General features: G+C 42.6%; 1 protein-coding gene across 5 annotated transcripts in view; it reads left to right on the top strand.

Moving 5' to 3' along the window:
• Positions 1–23,050, top strand: part of FBXO15 (F-box protein 15) — a 187,360-nt gene that overhangs the window by 128,974 nt on the left and 35,336 nt on the right. For 3 of the 5 annotated variants that reach the window (XM_049899813.1, XM_049899810.1, XM_049899811.1), the window contains exons 9-10: positions 13,971–14,095; positions 20,148–20,545. In XM_049899813.1, coding sequence (XP_049755770.1) covers positions 13,971–14,095; positions 20,148–20,417 — 395 coding nt within the window. In that variant the 3' untranslated portion in view covers positions 20,418–20,545. Of the gene's footprint in view, positions 1–13,970; positions 14,096–20,147; positions 20,546–23,050 lie in introns of those variants that run through there. The other 2 variants (XM_049899812.1, XM_049899814.1) reach the window with 2 other exon arrangements.

The raw sequence follows: 23,050 nt of genomic DNA, 5'->3' as shown, positions 1-23,050 counted from the left end.
CATTATGCTCTTGTATAACTGTAATGGATTGAATTGTGTCCCCCCAAAATATGTATCAACTTGGTTAGGCCATGTGTAGCTGTCCTCCATTTTGTAATTTTCCTATGTGTTATAAATCACAGTCTCTGCCTGTGGTTAAAAGGATTATTCAGGTCACCTTCCTGATCCAAAAGGGAGTTTCTCTGGGGTGTGGCCTGCACCACCTTTTATCTCTCAAGAGATAAAAGGAAAGGGAAGCAAGCAGAGAGCAGAAAGCAGTACAGGGAGCAGAGCACATCCTTTGGACCTGGGGTCCCTGCACCTGAGAAGCTCCTCGACTGGGGAAGATTGAAGACAAAGACGTTCCTCCAGAGCCCACAAAGAGAGAAAGCCTTCCCCTAGGGCTGACACCCTGAATTTGGACTTGTAATTTACTAGACTGTGAGAGAATAAATTTCTCTTTGTTAAAGCCAACCACTTGTGGTATTTCTGTTATAGAAGCACTAGATGACTAGGACAATAACCTTAAGTTCCTCTGTTGCTTTATCTGTGTGTTCCTTGGCTTGTTCTGTGTTCTGCCTGATCTCCTTTCTGATTTCTCGAAGAGCTCTTATATGTTAATCTTTTGAATTCTTCCTTTGGTGATTCCAAGATCTTTTCTTCTTCTGGAAGGTTTCTTGGTTCTTTGTTTTGGTTGCTTGCTGAAGCCATCATGGTCTGCCTCTTTATGTGATTTAATATTGACTGTTGTCGCCGATCCATCAATAAGTTATTTATTTGTTTTATGTTTGCTTACTGTGTCCTAGCTTCTTGTTTTGATATGCCCAAATAGGCTGGCCATGAGAGCTGCTTTGATTATTGGTATCTTTGGAGCTCTCATGTCCTATCATTAGGTTGTTAGAGCTGCTACTAGATATGTGAACCCAGGAGTCCATTTATTTTTCTTGGCGAATTCAGCTCAAGTGTCCAAATTATCAGTCACTGAGTGTGTAGTGTAGGCTGTTGCCTACAGTGCTAGATGGGCAGGGATACATAGGGGTGACTGAAGCAGGCATGGGTATCTGGCTGCAGTAGAGCCAGATACCCATGCCTGCTTCAGTCACCCCTATGTGCTGAGCATGGTAGGGAGCTGACGGCTGCCCCTGAGTGCCTGGGTAGAAGGTGTGCCCCTATTTCCTAGAGCGAGTAGGTGGGTGAGTTTTATAGCCAGACTTTGGGCACCCAATGCTGTTGGCTGTAAGGACTGGGAGACACCACTTATTCTCAGACCCCTGTTGTGGGTGGCTAAGTGAAGTGGGTGGAGCCACCAGTCCTGAGGCCCCTGATATGGGTAGGTGAGGACCCTACTTAATGGGTAGGGTGGTGTCAAATGTCATAAATCTGCCCCTCCCCCTTAGCTGTTGCAGTTGAAAATAGGCTTCAGGTATGTACCCTGTTGTATTATGCTAATGATGGCCTATGCTGTTGAAATGGGCCCACATAGGTCTAGCAGGGGTGAAAGGCATTCAAAATCCATGTACCCCTTAAGCCTGTGCCTAGGCAAAAGGGCCATGTCTGCCCAGAAGTCCCAGTTTAGGGGAGCTGGCAAGTTATTTTTTTTCTTGTTTGTTATATGTATGTTAATTTGTTCCCCCTCCAAAGCTGAGAATGGTTTAGGGTGCAGGATGGGTTCCACTTCCAGCCTGGGGGTGCAAAAATCACAGAAGCTGGACTGGGACCAGAGCAGAGCAGGAAGGGAGAGGTACTTCCCAGAAGGGGAAGGGTGCTTTTGATCCCACATAATAGGTTAGACACTTTAACTTTCACAGATTCAGTGCTGTTCCCTCCTGGTTACGGAGGCGTGTGCAGACTCTCCCTCTGCTATAAATTTCCCTCTGAGTACTACCTTCACTGAATCCCATAAGTTTTCATTTTAATTTATCTCCAGGTATTTTTTTATTTCTCTCTTGACCCATGGGTCGTTTAATAGGGCATTGTTTAACAAGGACTGCCTTTGGCTGACTCCAGGGCCATTTTTTTTGATATGCCAGAAGCAGCGGTCTGCTGGGGTGTGTAGGTACGCACAAGGGTGAATTGACTAGCATGTTCGAGCCCATTGGCCACAAAAATTTTCTCCATAGCATCTTAGTGGAGTAATTCCCAAGGAGGGCAGGAAAGAGCATGCCTCACTCTCCTGCACCTTCCCCTGGCACACCACTCTCCCCTAATGGGTGTATCAGAATCTGTAGGTGGGAGTAGGGAGATGTTTATGTAACATGAAAAAGCATATTCTGTACACGTTCTTGGCATAGGTTTAGAAGAGTGAAAAGTTCTCTTACAATTGGAAACATACTGGCTTATATACAGTTATACAAACCTGAGTTTGAATGCTATTTGTGACTCACTAATTGTAACTTGGACAAGATACTCAACATCTCTTTGCATGGTTACTCCTTGGTGCAGTGGAGATTGTAGCAATATCTTCTTTATAGGGATGTGATGGTCTAAAAGAAAATTGTAGTAGTACTTGATAGCTTTATTAGAGACAGAGTAGAGAGCATGGGGCTGAGGAAGGATTTTCTGGGGGAAACTGTGCACCTCTCGAATGTATATGCTGTAGTTTGTATGTATGTGCACATTTGGGGAAGGGAATTCCATACTTTTTATTAGATTCTCAGACCCATTGGTGCAGAGGAATAAGTGCAGAAGAGTCTGGAGGGGAACTATGACTATATGAGGGGCAAGAAGGAGGGAGCGATAAATGATGAAGGAAATACTAAAAGAAAAATTTGTAAATGAAAACTTGAGGTAAACTTATCAAAGTGCCTGTGGGTTTTTCTGTGTACGTTTTGCTTACTTTTCTTTAGGAAATATGAATTGACTCCTGTTTTCAGGGATCTCCAAAACCACTACCAGTTTCAGTGGTTTACTAGAACTCATAGGACTCAGGACATAGTCATACTCACAGCTAAGAATAATTGCAGTGAAAGGATACAGAGCAAAATCAGCAAAGGGAGAAGGTGCTTGGGGCAAAGTCCAGAGGAAACCAGGTGTAAGCACGCAGGACCCACTCAGTTTCTGTGATGTGTGCAGTGTTGTGTACCAGAGAAGCTTGTTGGGGATTCAGTGCCTGGGGTTTTTATTGGGCCAAAGGCCAAGATTCCAGACTCCTAGAAGGAAGGTATCCAGCATAAACCACATCATGTGTGCAGTTTAGGCACAGTGAGCCACCCAGATCGATTACGGCAGGTGGGAACCCTCCCAAAGTCCAAGTTCCCAGGTGCTAGTGAGGGCCAACCTTGCAGCAGCCCTTCCTAAGGAGGACAGCCTCAGACTTGCCTTTTAACTGTTTCTGCACACTGTCCACTAGCACTTTGACTGGAGCAGGCACAGCAGAGTGAGAAGACAAGAAGTAGACCAGTTGTCTTTGAAGTGCAGATAACATTATGCGCAAAGGCATGATCAGCAATGCAGAGTACAAAGAGATGTACATTTATTTCATCTTTGTATCAAGCTAATTATTACCAATTTTCAGAAGCTGAAGGAAGAAGACTTTGCATAGTTCAGCACACTGTGATCTTTTTATCAGCACTGAGAGGGAGAGTAATAATAAAGAAGCAAGGCGAAAGAGTTTTAATTTTTAAGTATGCTGCTTCTACCGTTTGACTTTTTGTTTGAATTGTTATAAAAACAGATTAAAAAAATAATGGCTTATTATGGGATTTGAAAATTGAGAATACATAGAAGTTCATAAAGAAGCAAATAAATTGTACCCAAAGACAATAACTGTTTATAATTTGGTCGATTTTCAGATAGATAGAAATAAACAAACCTGTTGCTGTTGAGTTGATTTTGACTCATAGTGACTGAATAGGACAGTAGAACTGCCCCATAGGGTTTCCAGGGAGTGGCTGGTGGATTTGAACTGCTGACCTTTTGGTTAACAGCTGTAGCTTGCCATAGCTCTCAACCACTGCACCACCAGGGCTCTTTCATATAGATAAAAAAAATATAGATAGCTGTGTTTATATCTGTGGACCACATTATCTTTTCCCCCTTAATGGTACCTTGTAAGCATTTTCTCATGTCACTAAATTGTCTTTGAAAAATTGATTTTGAAAAGTTGTATAACATTTCATTGTGTGGCAGTACCATAGTTTATTGGCCCATTGTCCTAATATTGGTTTCCGTTTTTCATTATTATGTTGTTCTGTGCCTTCGGGTTGATTTCGACTCATAGCTGCCCTCAGGAGCTCTGGTGGCACAACAGTTAAGTGATTGGCTGCTAACCAAATGGTCAAGGTTCTAACCCACTAGCTGCTCTGCTGGAGAAAACGTGTGGCAATCTGCTTCCGTAAAGATTATAGTCTAGAAAACCCTACAAAAACCCCCAAACCAAACCCATTGCCATCGAGTTGATTCCGACTCATAGTGACCCTGTAGGACAGTAGAACTGCCCCATAAAGTTTCCAAGGAGGGCCTGGTGGATTTGAACTGCTGACCTTTTGGTTAACAGCCGTAGTTCTTAACCACTATGCCACCAGGGTTTCCAGAAAACCCTATAGGGCAGTTAAAAAAAAGTTATTGTCCATACTGTGAAGGTTTATGGTTATTATTGAGGCGACACGGCAGGCTGTGTAAGGGGCATCTTAGGATTCAACTTCACATTGTGTGACGTTGGACAATCACCCAACCTCTCATTGTTTCACTGTCTTCACTCGCAAAATGAGGGTAAAGTTAGAACATACCTTATAAGGCTCTGTGGAGATTAAAATGAGGTAATTAAGAGTGCTTTGAATATGCCTGGCACCAAGTTGCTGTTTTATATTTTTTATTTCCTTTCTAACTGAATATTCATTTGTTCATGTTTGGGTCCATTGTTTCCAATATCTCAGATTTATGTAAGCTGTATTTGTTGGAGACATTTTCTCCACTTTGTCTTTTGCCTTTTAATTTAATTTTGCATATATTGTTTTGGATTTCTCAAAGGTTTTTAATTGTACGTAAGCAGCCTTTTTTTGTTGTTGTTTCTTCCAAATTTTATGTATATAGGAAGCCCCCATTCTCCAAGACCAGGCAAATATTCACCTACATTTCCTTTATGTTGAGCATTTATGTTAATTTTTTTAGCCCATACTTCCTTTTGATAAACATAGAAATTATACACACCCCTCCAGGCACTGAAACTCTTCCCTCTGAGAGTTTTGTTCTTTTTTGAGAATCACTGCACCTTCTTTTATCCCCACCAGGTAAGATGATATTTCAAGTGCTCCTTCTCCATTTTGTTATGAAAACACATATCCCCTTTTCCAACGAAAAATTTCTCACTAATGAAATTTTATCAAAGATACCTTGGTTATTTTTATCCGTTCTTTTTTTTAAATCCATTCTTTTTATTTAATAATCGCTTGGCCAGATTTTAAAATACCTTATTTGCACTTTGATTAGGTGTGTATGAAATTGGCACATTAATTTGAAAGATATTGACGTGTTTTTATGCGGGGGTTTTAGAATATCTTACTAGGTATTTTTCTTTCACTCCCCTTAGGAAATACATTTTTTGTATAGATTCTGCACCTTTCTTAACTCACTGATACTTTATTTTTGTGTTGCCATTGTGGATACATTCTTTGGATTATGTTTCTGTTATGCTATGAATTGACTCGATGGCACTGGGTATGTGTTTATTAGATTTTCTCCATATCCTATGATGCTTTTGCAGTATATTCTTGATTAAAATATCACTTAAATAACAAATAGTGATTACTCTATGAGACACAATAAAAAATACTGAAGGGAATAAAAAGAAGTTATGGACCTTAGAAAATTAACTGCCTTTTTTTCTACAAAAAAAGAAAAATGGAGTTGTTCAACTCCTCAGCAGCAGAATGTGGTAAGCCCAGATAACCTCTCTTTAAGGAATTATTCCTTTAAGGATTTTATTGTTTATCTCAGATTTTTTTTTTTTTTTGGTATATAGTATGTTATTGTGTTTTTCTGGTTGTGATTTAAAAAATAGATGACTTTTTTGTCCCCTTCTATTCCTTGATATTAATTACTTTGTATGTTTCTAGGTCAGAGTTTCCTCTCTAAGCATTTATCATAACAGGCAAGGCATTAGAAATAGTGTGATCCTTTCTGGGTGGTAATTACCTACAAAAATTAGAACAAATTATTTATGAGAGCATTTTCATTAGTAGTTGTTAGTACATTTTTGTTGTTGTTTTGTATATCTGGTCCTATGAAACATGAATATTACAAGTTGCTGTTTACAGAAAGGGAGAACCATATATTCGTATTTTTTTTTAATCAGGGCTCATCAGGAGCAAGTAGTGCTTTGCCTGTAAGCAGCATAGGCCCCAATATTGGTGGGGCCCAGTGTAGAATGAAAATACAAGGCCCCTTGTTAAAACATTATTAAGAATAAATTTCACAATGGTGTCCATGGAACATTAAACCAAGCGCGGGACCCTTTGTAGCTGCACAGGTTGCATCCTGACTGCTGCTCTGCCTGTCGACAGGCCATCAGGAGCAGCCTCTCTAGGCAGCCAAGGCTTGGAAGACCTTTATGCGTGTCCTTTCCGTTCTCTTGATTTCTTGGGCCCTGGCTTCAGTTTGAGATCTGACCTCAGTTTTTGATTTGTTGTTCTCTCTGGTGATTTAAATTCTTTTACCATTCAAAAGGGAGGTTATGCATTATTTCTTTTGTTTGTATTTTTGTTTTCAAGAAAATTGTTTAAATAAGATACTACACCTTTTTTTTCCACAGATATTTATTAAGGCCATGGTGGAAATAGAATCTCTTACTTAAAACAATTCCTTTTGTAACATAAGTAGTTTGGGGAAGGTAAGTATAATGTGAAACCTAAGTAATGGGTTTTCTAAGTTTTCCCCTGATGTGGATTTGGTTGGTGTTAGGACTTTACATCTCAAGACATTGAGCCTAGAGCCGCTTCTCAGATTACAAACTTCTTATTCTCTATGGTTCTCCTTCTTTACTCCTACTGAGTTGTTTGGGTTTCTTCCCATTCTTTTGGTTCATTGGTACCTTTCAGGGTTTGTTTGATTGGATAAGCCAGCCTGGATTCCACTGCCAAGCATTTCGTGCTTTGTGTAGTACCATAGATTCCCTTACCTTTGCCCTGTGTTTTTCTGCCATTAATAATTCAAAACACTGATTGACTTTGCCTCTACTTTTCTATCAGCTTCTTGAATGCTCAGCAGTTCCTTGGGGAAAAATCACAAATACATGCCCATTGGGACTATCAGATTTCAGTTTAGCCTTTGTTACTACAGTGAAACCTGTGAGAGCCAGAACTTGAAGGGACTGCCTTGTTTTTCTGGATTTTGCAAGTTTTCTGCCTTGACAGGGTGTGGTCTTACCACTTTTCGATTGCTATTCATGGAAAATATTTTAGTTTTCCTTCTCTGACAGGTATCTGCCTTACACAGTGTCTTAGACTGGGTTCTCTAGAGAAGCAAAACCAGTAAAGCATATAAATATATATAGAAAGAGAGATTTTTATCAAGGAAATGGCTCACGTGGTTGTAGAGGCTGGGATGTCCCAAGTTCATGGGTCAGGATCGAGGCTTCTCCTGATGCATGTAGCCACAGGGGCCGGTGAACCCAAGATTGGAGGCTGGAGAGCAGAGTTCTTGCTCACAGGCTGTGAAGATCAATGAATCCCAAAGATTGGCAGGCAAGACTGCAGGTAAGCTGCTAGCTCAAGTCCCAAGAACCAGAGGTCAGATGAACAGGAGCCAGCTGCAGGATCCAGTACGAGCAAAAGCCCGTAAGCCTTGCCAGAATATCCCCTTATATTCAACGCAGGCAACACGCCCAAGGAAACTCCCTTTCAACTGATGCGCTACTCACAGCAGATCACATCATGAAGGTAGTCACATATTATCAAATCTCATCATGAAGTGATCACACTATCATACGATTATCAAACCACCGAGAATCATGGCCCAGCCAAGTTGACACATAACCTTAACCATCACACAAAGGTTCCAGTTTTCTCAGGTTTTACGTACTTAAAAATCTTTCATTAGCTTTTTTTAATTTTTCCTTGTATTTCACTTGAAGCCTACTTAAATACAATCTTTTTTCCTCCTCTATTGTTTGTTCTTGGATTCATTACTTGCTGTGCTGAGAAAAATTGTCACCTGATCATTTGTGCTTCCTGATCTTCCTTTGTCAACTGCCATCACTTCACAGCATCAGAATCTCTTTGCATTTTTTCTCCAATTTCAGAGAAAAAGTATGTTCTACTTCTCTCCGAACGAAACTTCTCAGTTACTTTTTTTAAATATCTCTTCTCTTGCCTGTTGTGAGACTTTTATTTACCCATTTGTCCCTTAGCTCTCCGTGTCTCCAATTTGTTTTCCCATTGACTTCTCTTCATATTTTCTGTTTTAACAAATTATTAAAAAAAAAAAAAAAAACTTCTGTATCAGATAAAAAATTTTTTTGGTTGGTGTCTTAGTTACCTAGTGCTGCTGTAACAAATACCACAAGTGGATAGCTTTAACAGAGAGCAGTTTATTCTCTCATAGCCTAGTAGGCTAGAAATCCAAATTCAGGGTGTCAGCTCCAGGGGAAGGCTTTCTCTCTCTGTCAGCTCTGGAGTAAGGCCCTTCTCATCAATCTTTCCCTGGACTAGGAGCTTCTCCATGCAGGAAACCTGGGTCCAAAGGACAGGCTCTGCTCCAGGCACTACTTTCTTGGTGGTATGAGATCCCGCTATCTCTGTGCTCACTTCTCTCTTTTATGTGTCAAAAGAAATTGGCTCAAGACACAATCCAGTCTTGTAGATTGAGTCCTGCCTCATTAACATAACTGCCACCTATCCCACCTCATTAACATCATGTTGTTAGGTGTCATTGAGTTGTTTCCTACTCATAGCAACGCTATGTACAACAGAAGGAAATACTGCCTGGTCCTGCGCCATCCTCACAATCATTATGCTTAAGCCTGTTGTTGCAGCCACATTAACATCATAGAGGTAGGATTTACAACACATAGGCAAATCACATCAGATGACAAAACTGTGGACAATCACACAATACCAGGAATTATGGCCTCCCCAAATTGATACACATATTTTTGGGGGTCACAGTTTAATCCATGACAGTTGGGAAACTTAAACTGGCTAAGCAACAAGGTTTCCTGTTGATAAACAATGCAGGGGTGGATCTTATTTCAAGAGTAGTGTGATGCAAGGGCTCAAGCCTGAGCACCAGGACTGGATATGTCTAGAAAATCTGTTGGTCTGTCCTTTTTTCTTATGTTTTGTTTCTTCTTCGTTCACTTTATTCTCGGTCAGACCATTAGTCAGGCTTCCTTTTTACAAGGCACCTCTAACTAGCTCTAGATCTCATGTTCCAACTCTGAGATTCTTCTTCCCAAGATCCCCCCAAGAGCCTCATTGCATCTTGTTGACTCTGGTTGGGTTGTGAACTTATACCCAAGTCAGTCCTGAGAAATGTTAGAGCAGTGCTGTTAATATGTCATAGAAGGCATGACTTTATTCTCAAAGACTGTAGGTTATATAAGGACACAGGTCTAGCATGCAAAAACAATTCAATATAATTAAATGTTGAAATGTTTACAGTAGGGGTTTAGAAAAGGAAGGGATTAATGTAGGCAGAAGCGTGCCCTCAGTCATAGAGGTCAGTATTGAAGTTTTGAGGGATTAAACTCCCTGAGGGGCTAGGTAAAGAGAAAGATCATCTACGGACAGAGATTTGGGACACACCAAGAGTTACGGGTTGAGTAGAAAAGAGCAACCTAGTGCAATAAGCAGAAGGGACCTTCACAGGAAAATTTGTACAGGTATTGATAAGTAAGATTTATTGAGTGCTTTTTCTGTACATTTTAATTTTGATATAATTTCAGATTTACAAAAAATTACAAAAATAATACATGAGCTCTCATATATATATGTCCCTGATTTTTTTGCTTGTTCTAGACCTTCATATAAATGGAATCATACAGTGTGCACTCTTTTGTGTCTGGACTCTTTGACTCGGTATAACATCTCTGAGATTCATCATATTATTGCAACTATTAATAGTTCATTCCTTTTAATTGATGAGCAGTATTCCAATTTGTTTATCCATTTTCCTATTGATGGACAGGAAATTTAGGTTGTTTTCTTGTTTTGGTTATGATGAATAAACCTGCTATGAAATTCATGTAAAAGTCTTTGGTGACATATGTTTCCATTTTTCTTGTCTAAATACCTAGAAATAGAATTGATGAGTCATAGGATAGGCTTAAATTCAACAGTATAAGAAACAGCTAAACTTTTTTCCCAGAGTGGTTCTACCATTTTACACTCTCATCAGCAATTTATGAGATTTCCAGTTGCTCCACGTTCTGACCAACATCTGATGATGTTAGTCTTTTAAACTTTAGACATTCCAGTGTGTGGTATTAAAATCTCATTGCTAATTTTATTATAATATTCAGTAGTCCACCTCAAAGGAACCCTGGTGGCACAATGGCTAAATGCTCAACTGCTAACCAGCAGGTTGGTGGTTCAAATCCAGCAGCAGCTCTATGAGAGAAAGACATGCAATCTGTTCCCGTAAAGATTAAAAAAAAAAAAAATCCAGTGCCATCGAGTCAATTCCGACTCATAGCTACCCTATAGGACAGAGTGGAACTGCCCCATAGTTTCCAGGGAGTACCTGGTGGATTTGAACTGCCAGCCCTTTGGTTAGCAGCCATAGCACTTAACCACTACACCACCAGATTACAGCCCAGGAAACCCTATGGTGCAATTTTACTTTGTCATTTGATGCTGCTATGAGTCAGAATTGACCTGATGGCACACTATGACAACAACAGTGGACCTCAGAAGCTCTGTTACTGCTTGCCCCAAGGACTTGGGCCCCTCTGCCACTATGTTTGTCAGAGGCTAATTTTTCCCATTCTTTGCTGCCTTCTCGTATTGCTCACTTGACTCCGGGTTTGCATGGTGTCTCTCATTGATGGACTAGGTCATCCATGGCTTAGTTATCAGGAAGTTTGGGAATGTGAGATTGTGAGCATGGGACTCATAGACTGAGACATTACTAAAAGTTTTGGAGAGTCATAACTGTTTCCCCAGACTATCTTGTCTGTTAATTTGTAGGTAGATTTTTCTATATTGGCAGCAGTATGAAAACAATGCTTCATGAGAGTTTGAATCTGTATTATAAACTTTAGCTATTGAATATATCCTCCAAAAAGATATATTGAAGTCCTAACCCCCAGTACCTGTGATTGTGATCTTGTTTGGAAATATGATCTTTGAAGATGTTACTAGTTAACATGAGGTCATGTTGGCATAGGGTAGGTCCTAATCCAATCTGAATGACTCCTTATAAAAAAGGAGAGCAGACACAGAGAGAAACACAGAAGAAAGATGCCATATAACATTGCAGCTGCAAGCCAAAGAACACCTGGAACTCCCAGAAGTTGGAGAGAGGTATGGAGCAGATTACCCCTCAGAGCTTCGGAAGCAATCAACACAGCTGACACCCTCGTCTTGGACCTCCTGGTCTCCAGAACTGTGAGGCAGTAAATTTCTATTCTTATAAGCCACCCAGTTTGTGGTGCTTTGTTGTGGCACCCCTAGGAAGCTAATACACTGGTATTTAAATTAGTAAATTATTATGTTGTGTATCTATTTTGGACACCCTGGTGGTGTAGTGGTTAAGAGCTACAGCTGCTAACCAAAAGGTTGGCAGTTTGAATCCAAGAGGCACTGGAAACCCTATGGGGAAACCCTGTAGGGTTGCTGTGAGTCTGAATCGACTCGACAGCAGTGAATGATGGTATGTATCTATTTTAATCTACTGTAATGTAGATGGCAGGCACAGAATAGGGTTTGATCATGTTTCTGTCACTTACCAGTGGTATGACCTTGGGCAAATTACTATGAATCTCTCTCTGCATCAGCTTTCTCACTTGTGAATTCAGAAAACTCCCTGGTGGTACAGTGGTTAAGTGCTCAGCTAACTGAAAGATCAGTGGTTCAAAATGACCAGCTGCTTTGTGAGAGAAAGATGTGGCAGTCTGCCTTCATAAAGATTTACAGCCTTGGAAACCCTATGGGGCAATTCTACTCTGCCCTACAGGGTCACCATGAGTTGGAATCAACTTGACAGCAGTGGGTTGGGAATGATATTCTTTTAAAGGTACCTTTTAAGCTGCTGTAAGTGCTTAACACAAAGCGCTTGGTATACAGTAAGTACTCAAAACTATTAACTATATACATACACTTTCACACAACATTCTATGTGTAGGTCATCTTAGGCTAACAGAGGGTCCAGGGACCATGTCAGATCATTAAGTCTGGTCTTTTTACAAGAATTTGAGGTCTGCATCCCACTGTTCTCCTGCTCCATTAGGAGCAGTCCTTTCAGGGCAGTCGTCCTTTCAGGGCAGTCATTCTTTCAGGGCAGTTGTCAGTTGTAGCTGGGCACCATCTAGTTCTTCTGGTCTCAGGCTGTTGTAGTCTCTGGTTTATGTGGTCCTTTCTATCTCTTGGGCTCATATTTACCTTTTATTGTAGCAAGGGCTTCTTGACTAAACGTGGCTACAGTGGTGGCGAGCAGGCAGAGCCACACCTGGCTACTTGCACTGTCGTTACTGGACCTCCTTGGGGGCTCCACTCACAGACCTTCCCCACACCTCTGCCTAGCACTTGGGGGCTCCACTCAGTGCTGAGGTGATGGTGTGGCTGTTTCTAGGAAGGGTCAGCGAGGTGAGGCTTGACATCCTTTCCTGCACCCAGGAGTGTGGGGAGAGCAGCCTCCCAGTCCTGCTAATTACTCGGCAGCCATGAAGGAAATGGGGACTCTTCTGTCCTTGGAACAAACTAAGACTTTGAGGAAGTGGCAGCTGGCAGCCTATACCAGAAACACCTGTGGGGCTCTCGTCTCTATTTCCAGCAGAACTTCTCCCTTAATGCCAGCTTTGGGCATAGGAGGGGCTGCACGTGAAGCACTGGCTTTAATCTGTGGCTGCACTTCGTCGGAGAACACTGTGTAGACTTTCTAGAACAGGGCTTTGGCTTCCGAGTCCTGTGGAATAAATATCCTAAGTTCAGAGAGCATTTGCTCTTCTCCGTTCTTTTTTATCAGCTTTGTCCTTTATTCAGGTCTCTCTCTGAGGAAATGTCTGTAGATGGGAAGGCGCTATTATGCTTTTACGCTCATTGGTCACTTCTCAGGAAGCATTCAAAAGGGGCCTGCGGAGATCTTCTGTAGGAGGGAAGGCTAGCAGAACTGAGGGATCTCCCACCATGGCAGACTTGAACTCAGAACGTGTGTACTATGTGCCTTGTGTGTTCTGTTTGTCACAGTGAGTTCCATGTCAGTCAGCTTTCAGCTGGTCAAGGAGTGGCAGGGCCTTTGAGCTCAGACTTGGGAAAGCCTGTGCAAGGGTCCTTTTATCCCTCCCTCCCTCACTCTGCCTCCCTTCCTCCCCCTCCCCCTCCTCACTCACCCATCCCTCCCTGCCTTCCTCTACCCACCCATCTATCCCTCTATCCTGTGTGCTGGAGTTCTCCTCTGATCTCTTCTTCTATGTTCACCTGCCTTCAAATTCCTCATTTCTCTGGATATTTCTCTCATGGCTCTCTCACATTTAATAATCATTTCTTTGCCGTTTCTGGCTTCTGTTTCCTGTTTCACGATCATGGTTTGTCGTTTTCATGCCTCTTGGCTCCATCAAGTCAGAAGGAGCTTTGCCTTTCTAGCACTCTCTGTTGCCATTGCGATAGGGTAGGGTGGGTGTCCAGAGTCCCCATACTCCCCTTCCTCGCTCACCCTGAGATTGTATGACTTCTCCAGTTCTGGAGCTCAGCTACACCACGTGGCCTGGCTGAGCCGTGCTATTGCTTGCCTCCATCACTGAGGCTAGCCGTCCTTTATGTGAGCAGTCATCCTGAAGAACCTTGATTTGTTGTGCTGCATTGACAATGATAATTTAGAACAATCTTAAATCTTTTCAGAATACATTGAAAATGGATATGTGAAGCTCGTTGTGATAAGTTTTGACAACAACACACAGCATGTACCTCTTATTGGAAAAGTTGGCCTCTCTTGGAGAACTAATATTTTTGAAGGCTGTATAAAGGTAATTGTTTTCTTTTCTTAAAATCACCTGATTTGTATATAATAATAAAAAAAAAAGTATGTTTGATATATATGCTTCTTTTAAATTTCTGGTTTTATTATCCTGGTTTCTCAAGATTTGCCCACATTCCCTTTAGACGTTGGCAGTCAGTCCATTCATTCCTCAAACATTACCGATTGCCTTTGGTTTTGAATCAAGCGTGATGAGGAATGGAGCCATTGGAGCAGGCATGGCAGGTAGTGTGCAGCCAGGCTTGTGAACGGTGCTGATTGCATCCTTAACTCCTCGAAGCCTCTCTGTCTGTCTGTTCTGTGGTGAGAGAGTAGAGCTGTAGTTTGGACCAGGCAAACAGCACTAGCTCAAAAACATCCTAGTCACTCAAATGCCAGTTTTTTATTTGCAGTTACAGTCTCTTAACCCAGGACATACACAACTATTCCAGTTAAATCAGTTTATACCTTTATCAATAATTAGCTACATGGATGGGAGAATTTAGTGGTTAGAACTAGCAAGGAAGGAGGGAGGTAGAGAAGAGACCTCCTAACACACTTTGGTTTTCTTCTGTGATCCTTGTGCCCAGGGCTGCCCCTGGATCTCGTTCCTCTCCACCTTTATTTTGTGGGGTGAATAGAATTTCTGTGCTCACTGGAACTGTGGGACCCCTCTTCTGTGGGTGCAGGGGGCCTCCTGTAACATGGCTTTGTTCTGCCATGCTGTGTGGACACCAAGTTCACATATGAATGGTGAAGACTGAGACCAAAGGGACTGTTACCAGTGAGCATTAAAAGCACTTTAACTGTCATTAAGCATTATCTCTTGAGTCCCTTGCTATTTGACATAATAGGATGTTTTGTTAGTCCTATGTATTTGTGAGAAGATGTTTAAACTTTGGTAAAAATTATGTTTATCATACACAGAAGGACATCAGTACCTGTTTTTAGGAGCCTAGACCTAACTTCTTTATTTTTCTTTGGTGGATTTAGATGGGGTTTATAATAAAAATATATGCTACAATACCAGAAAAACCAAAGTCATTGCCATTGAGTTGATTCTGACTCATAGCGATCCTATAGGACAGAGTGGAACTGCCCCATAGGGTTTCTAGGGAGCGGCTGGTAGATTTCAGCTGCTGACCGTTCAGTTAACAGCCTGGCTCTTAACCACTGTGCCGCTAGGGCTCTGTATACTAAAATAAAATATGAAAAGCAAAATAGATCCTGAGGACCAAGAAAAGGAGAATTTAAATAGGCCAGACTTAAATGATCAGCATAAAAAAAAAAATATTTAAATGGTTCTGTGTTTCCTGGTAGTTTAGAGCAAGATGACAGTAGCCGTTTAGTTCTTTTTGGGAAAAAAAGGCAAGTGTAGTAATTCTACAAAGAAAGAAAGCTTTACCCCAGCTCTGGTCATTAAAGAAAAATCTCCAGTGGGACTTTATGTAGGGCAGACTGAGTCACACGATGGTCATATCCCAAATAGCATTTTAGTAGGAGCAACTGCAGATTTCTGATAGTTGCCCTCATGGAGGCTGAGAGTGTGACCTCTCCCTGAGCTCCAGGCAGGTGAGTCTGCAGGCTGAGCCGATGTGGCCCCAGTGTGCAGGCTTTTAGCAAAACAGCTTGATCTGAAAATGTGGTTTTCAGTCTGCAGAGTGGGGAATGAATTGAATGTCCCTTGGACAGTTTCCCTATAGATTCCCTTTCTTATAAACCCCCTATAGGGATTTCCCTATACATCCCACCCCAGCTGGGCTTTGTGAGAAGGTGAGAATAGCTCAAGAGCCTCTTCTCTCCTTTGGGCCTAGAATGTGGGTGTGGCCTAGTTTTATTTTGTCACATAAATTTGACAGTGAAGCCATAAGATATATTTTAAGAAATTGAGAAAAAAAAAATTTTTTTTAAAGCAAGGGCATAAGATAGAAAAAATTTCATTGATACTTATAACTGGTAAAAACAAAAATTAAACAAACAAACCTGTTTCTGCTGGAAATTGTAGAAACAGCCTCCCCTAGGAGCCTCCTAGGACTGTAGTTTAGAGTGGCCCTCAGAGCAAAGATTATTACGGAAGTGGCCACACAAACCTGTGATTCCAGTCACAAGGTGAAAAAACGGAGATAACAACATTAATGATAATGACAAAGAGAGGAAATTGGCTTGTTGCACTGGGCCATTGGAAGCGGGGCAGTGGTTAAAGCAATCCACTGTTAACTGAAGGGTCAGCAGTTTGAAACCACTGGGAGCTCCATGGGAGAAAGATGTGGCTGCCTGCATCTGTAGAGATTTACAGCCTTGGAAACCCTGTGGGGTTGCTGTGAGTCGGAATAGACTTGACAGCAGTGGGTTTGGTTTGGAGGTCATGAAAGGGGTCTCTGATGTCCTATTGATTTATTGTGTCCACAAGAGTTTTCTCCTTCACTGGAGCTCCCAAGTACCCAGTGACCTCTAACATCACGGGCAGTGAGCCCTGGTGGAACAACGGTTAAGCACTTGGCTGCTAACTGAAATGTTGGTGGTTTGAACTCACCAGCTGCTGTGTGAGAGAAGGACCTGGCGATCTGCTCCCGTAAAGATATCAGCCTAGGAAACCCTATAGGGCAGATCTGCTCTGTCACATGGAATCCCTGTGAGTTGGAATCAGCTCGACAGCACCTAACAGCAACAACATTACTGGCACTGAGTTGATTCAAATGAAAGTTTCTTTCGCTTGTGTTCCTGGCGTCTAATATCTCATGATTTTATATGGTAGATTATTCAACTTTTAAAATTAAAAAAAAAAAAAAATCACGTTCTAAGCAGATCAGTTTTTTCTTTTTTAAAGCCAGGTTATGGTACTAAATACATTTTGGAGATGCTAATGGTGCCTGGAGTGTTTGTGATGGGCCACACAGGACAGTGGCTCTGTAAGTGGTCACTGTGCCATTTGACAAATCAGTTCTGAATGGCCAGGTTATTCTGTCAGGGAGCTCTGCTGCAGTCTTCAAAATAATTGAAAATGAAATGCCCTCTAACCAAGCTTCCCTCGATTGCTGTCAGAATTGCTGATGGACAGGTTTTCTTTTGGCCAGTATGCCTTGCACTTGTTCTTTTTACTTTCTTCTTTCACGCCTTGATGTTACTTGTTAATTCTAAGTCAGCATGGAGCTTGACATCAGTTTTAATTTACACTAGGTAATGAGACTTGTTTGGTTCAGTAGTGCCTGCTTCTGGGTGTCTCCCGGGCAGGCCTGCTGTGGTCAGAACAGATACCCTGGCCAATGTGATGACCGATGCTGTAGCCAGTGGGCAGCTGAAGCTGATGGTGCCCACAGAGCTCAAAATCCTCCTAGGACTGTGAGGTTCTCCCTGGGTGCCAGGCTGCCCTCCCCAGGACTGCACTGAGCATCTGGCAGGACTCACTGAGCTGCAGGTAGAGGGAACCGGCTCGCTGAGAGGCAGGTGGGGGGAACCGGCTCGCTGAGAGGCAGGTGGGGGGAACCGGCTCGCTGAGAGGCAGGTGGGGGGAACCGGCTCGCTGAGAGGCAGGTGGGGGGAACCGGCTCGCTGAGAGGCAGGTGGGGGGAACCGGCTCGCTGAGAGGCAGGTGGGGGGAACCGGCTCGCTGAGAGGCAGGTGGGGGGAACCGGCTCGCTGAGAGGCAGGTGGGGGGAACCGGCTCGCTGAGAGGCAGTTGGGGGGAACCGGCTTGCTGAGAGCAGGTAGAGAGAACTAGCTTACTGCTACTGGGGAGCTGCATTCTGCGTACTGCTTTCTGCTGGAATGTGTGCATTCTAAATGTTGAAGCTGAGAGAGAACCGTGGGATGGGAGTTACTACAACATGCTTAAAATCCCAGTGCTGGTGGGAAGATGGGAAGGATCTACCTGAGAGAGAGAGGCGGCAGCTATGAGAGAATGGGGACAATCTAACACATAACAAGTGCCAGGTTTCTGGGTCATACTGAAGAGGATGTGACTGGAAAGCAGGCAGACATGTGGAAAGGTGGGAGCAGATGCAGCAGGTTTGCGTGTTTGGTGTTGGAGGGATGAGGAGAGGACCTTTCTGATGGCTCTTTTCTCTGAGAACAGAGGGGGTCATCTGCAGAGAGCCTTGGGAGTGCTGACAGGGTTTGAATATCTGCTCAGTGAGGAGGAGAGTGACAGGGCTGACGGGCGATGCTCAGGAGGGTCGTGAATTCACAGTGGGACCAATCACTTATGGGACTTTCTCCAGCGTTGCTTGGTGGCCAAGTGCAGGCACAGAGAGAGATAACTGGGCTTTATCCAGGCTGGGATTTTGCTGGAACCAAGATGTGATAAATAGGGCAAGGGAGTGATGCGCATTGACAGGAGTGCCATTTAGGTGAAGACAGAGAAGCCTGAAGTGGATAAGAAGAGATGGGGGGTGGGGGGGTGGCAGGAGGGGGAAGGAGAGCTGAGAGCCAGGGGCCCAGGGTTCATGGCTGGTGCTTTCCAAACACTCTTTTTTACGTTTTTGACTGCAGTTTACATAAATCGATGGCACCCAAAAACAATAGCATTCTACATACACCCAAAAAAACCCACTGCTGTTGAGTTGATTCCAACTCATAGTGATCCTGTAGGACAGAGTAGAACTGCCGCATAGGGTTTCCAAGGCTATAAATCTTTATGGAAGCAGATTATGACATCTTTCTCCAGCAGAGCAGCAGTGGGTTCAAACTGCAGACATTGCAGTTAACAGCTGAGTACTTTAACCACTGTGCCCCCAGGGCTCCTTTCTTACATACACATATATATGTAATCACACGCTATTAAAACAAAAGTTTCACAAAATAATATGTGTACAATACAGGCTGATTTTCTTCTGTTATATTTTGCTCCATTTTACTTTAATGTGTATTTATGTCCCACTAAATTTTTTTTTTTTAAATTTACCTCAGGAGTTCCTGTGTGGAACAAATGGTTAAGTGCTCAACTACTGGCCGAAAGGTTGGGGGTTCAAACCTACTGAGAGGCGCCTTGGGAGACAGGCTTTTGGTGATCTACTTCTGAAAGGTCACAGCCTTGAAAACCCTGTGGAGCAGTTCTGTTCTGCACACGTGAGTTTGCCATGAGTCGGAATTGACTCAAAGGCAACTAACAACGACTAATTTACCTCATGGTCCACTAGTAGGTGGTGGCTTGCAGTGTGACAATACTGGGTGAGCCTGGAGAACAGTTATAGTGGAAGTAGTTGAACAAGTTAGCTGGAAGGTAAAGACAATGTGGTAGAAAGCAGGATGTGTAAGCTACTGATTTTGTGGGTGGTGCTTTAAGGGAAATGGTAAGTCTAAACGGATGACTGGAGTAAACAGAGGTGACGTAAATATGTAGGTCATTGGGTGGACTGGATCAAGGAAGAGAGAGTTCAGGGTGTTGGACGGCTCCATCAGGGTCCCCATGGATGTTGAAGTCACTCAGAGTGATGGTGCGGCTCGGGGGTGAGCGCAAAAAAAGCACGTGAGAGACCCGGACAGACACAGAGACAGACTGTGAACATTGTGCGAGAATCCTGGAAATGAGAGGGAGCGAGCAGGAGCTTGGCATATATCAGAGACAAAATGGGGCTAGGGTGGGAGAGCTGAAAGTCTAAGCCTCAAAGAAGAAGGCATTTTTATGAGTGGCAGAGTGGCCATCTAGAGGTGGCAACGAGAGACAGGGGGATAGCCACCCCACTCTCCAGTCTCCTGAGGCACTGCCTTCTTGGAAGTGCTGACACCAGGGCTGTACAGTTTGTCTAATGTCTGTTCCTCTAGACTGTATGCTCGTGATGACAGGGGCAGTGTTTATCACATCACTTCTGGATCCCTAGGGCTCCTCTGCCCCAAAACCCCCTGTGCATTTGTATGAATATGAACATTAAGGGATGAGACACACTACACAGCAGTTATAGTCTAGAATGTGAAGCAGACCACAAAGTGCCCCTCAGAGCAACCCTGGACTTTGATGCTTCATACAGCGCTTCCAGTCCGTCTTATAGAGACATCGTTTTCTGTGAAAATCAGGTCTTGTGGCAGTTCGGCCCTCACACTTGTAAACACCTGTGCTTGTTTCATAGAGCTGTTCTGTAATGGACGTGACTCTTTTGGATGATTCTGGAAAGCCCTTCTGGTGTTTCAGTTCCCCAGTTTGCATGAGACCCTCTACCAGCCCCTGTGACACTTGTGATTTCTTGGGGCAGAGATACTGCGTTGACTACGTGGACTCCGAAGGCAGAGTGCACCTGGACTTGGTGTGGATTGAAGAGACCAAGGAGTACTTCGTTGTCAACCTGGCCCTTTACCTCAGTGTAGCGAAAATAAACCACTGGTTTGGAACAGAGTACTAAATATTAGCAGTAGATGGCAAACCGTGGCTATTTGTTTATTTTTGCCTAGCCGGTTTTGTTTTGGTGTTGGAAGTTAAAATAAAGCATATCTACAGTAGACATTTGGTGCCTTCTTATTTCACATTAGAAACTGTGATTTATGAGTCATTAAGTTAGGTTATGTAGAATTAAATTTTAAAAACATAAGATTAGCACATGCCAGTGAAAAATCACATAATATAATAAGGAAAAAGATATTTACTTCTCCCCTTAATATTTAAAAAACTTAAGCATGTGATCACTGTGTGTGTGCGTGCGTGTGCCTGTAATGTACAGATATTTTTTTTAATTGGTGAGAATCCCAAATGAGAAGATACATTAAATATGAACTAAATGGTATCCATTAGAATTAGCAAGTGCTGTAATCACTGCCCCAGCATTCAGCATTAGTATTTAATAAAGTAAAATAGACTGATAACCTAATTCATGAGGAAAGATGTAGCTGAAATCATCAGAAGTAATTGTTATTACTGTATTTAAAAGAACAGGGCATGGTATACGTGTGATTCAGACACCTGATTTGCATTTGCGGGGAGGGGGTTGAGTGAGGCTCCTCCGCACAAATATTCTAAGAATTGAGATGCTTGGGGCCTATATAGGAGTGACACATATCTAAGCAAATGTTATTTAAGGGCATTTGTTTCTAAATTTATGTCTTTGATTGTATTGATTTTTTGGGGACATTTATTTTTGTAAATTATTCGCAGAAGTGATTTTTGGTATCATGCTGTTTCTTCTACCGAGGCATGCATGATTAAAATTTCCCTCTTCTATAGTTCACATTCTGCTTCCATTGAATTATCTGCATCAGCTTCCTCTTTGGAGGTGTGTGTGTGTATAATAAAGAGCTTAAAGACAGCAATAAAGTAAAATAGTTAAGACTCTTTTTATATCTGTATACTGAACACCATGGATTCTCCTGTACCTTCAATTCCAATGTGACACCACAGACTTCATTCTAGTTTTCTCTGTTTCCATATCTGTGATCCTGAATACACTTACTGAGTTATCACTGACTGGACAAGCCTCCCCTTGCTGTTCTACTGCCCCTTCTCTCATACAGGTGCCTCCTGGCCTCACTTCTACTCTGATACCTGTGATTGGTGCTCTGTCACATGGAAACCCTTCTCATCGCACTGGGCTCCAGTACCCCTGTGTGTGTGCCCTCCTCACACAACCTGGGCTCAGAAATATTTCACAAGGCCACTCCTCTGCTTGGATGCTCACCCCCTCCTCAAGATCTGTCTTCCTGTGCCAGGCTACCAAATGCGTGGACCCCTTCCTCCACCCACTGGGGCTCCACCATCCCACCCTGGATGACTGTGGCTGCCCCTACCCCACAAGCTGCCTTGCTCTGCACCTCTTAATGGCCTTAGGAATCAATAGTTGGGGAAGTGGTAACATTTCTCAAGGATTAAAAATACTAAGACGTACTATTAGCTCTTTGTGTCCTGAATGTTCACAGGTTATGCCTGTTATGAACAATAGCCCTTTTTGGGGACTGGCCATTTTCGTGTTTTTATGTACTGAAATTAAGTTGTCAGACACATGAAATAAAAGGATTTATGAATCATACTCCTTTGTCAGAAAGGAAGCCTTTTGTTTGTGAAACAAGAAGAGTTATTATGCTAGAATATTTTAAATACAATGAGGGGAATGTGAAGCAGGGCTCATTGAAATCAATTCAAGAAAAAGAACAGGTGCAGACTCTTAATTATGCAGTTGGCAACGGAAACAAGTGTGACTTACACACACAAAAGGACATACCTACCATAAAATAAAAGAGAAATACTTTTATTTCAAGCAAGCTCCTGATGTAAAATCTTACCTGATTTCAAATCAGGTCAAAGATCTGACCAGTCTTTGGAAAGGTGACTTTTATGTGTGACTTGGTGGCTGTCTTTTATTCCGTTACCATATACTTGTAAGTCTAAGGGTAGGTGCTCTCAAGAACAATGGAAGTTGTGGTGAAAGGCAACTGGGAGGAGCCCTTTTAGAAATAGAACAAATATCAAACATTGGCCTCAGCAGCTGGTTCTTCCAAGGAGCCAGAATTTGATTGGATTATTTTGCAGAGCAATTTAGGCACAGGCATTGTTGAACACAGTAGAGCAATCAGCTGGAAATAGTGGAATTTAACAGCTGGGGGTGGGTAGGGCAGATAGGAAGAGAGTACTACCAGTACCACTGTCATCCAAGGAGCAGTGTCAGAGGTTTAACACTGTGTGAGTGGTTGGGGTGGGGGTAGACTTCACTGAAGTAATCTAGGTAGCCACTAAACAAATAAGTAAATAGCAATAACAAGTTGGGGAGGGGGGAGAGGACCAATACATACATATACTACAGTATATTCTCTAAAATGTCCAGCTTCTGACACAAAATTATGAGGCAGTAAAAGAAACAGAAAACAGGGGAGCAGACTCATACAAGGGGAAAAAAGCAGGCAACAAACTGCCTGTGGGAGCAATCAGATGTTGGGTTCATTAGAAAAAGACTTCAAAACAGCCGTTGTAAACATGTTCACAGAAGTAAAGGAAGGTATGACAACAGTATCACATCAATAGAAAATATGAATAGACAATAGAGAATATGAA

The sequence above is a fragment of the Elephas maximus genome, chromosome 11 (assembly GCF_024166365.1).
Source record: "Elephas maximus indicus isolate mEleMax1 chromosome 11, mEleMax1 primary haplotype, whole genome shotgun sequence".
NCBI lineage: Eukaryota > Metazoa > Chordata > Mammalia > Proboscidea > Elephantidae > Elephas > Elephas maximus.
The sequence above is the reverse complement of the archived record's forward strand: the minus strand, read 5'-3'. Positions and strand labels throughout refer to the sequence as shown.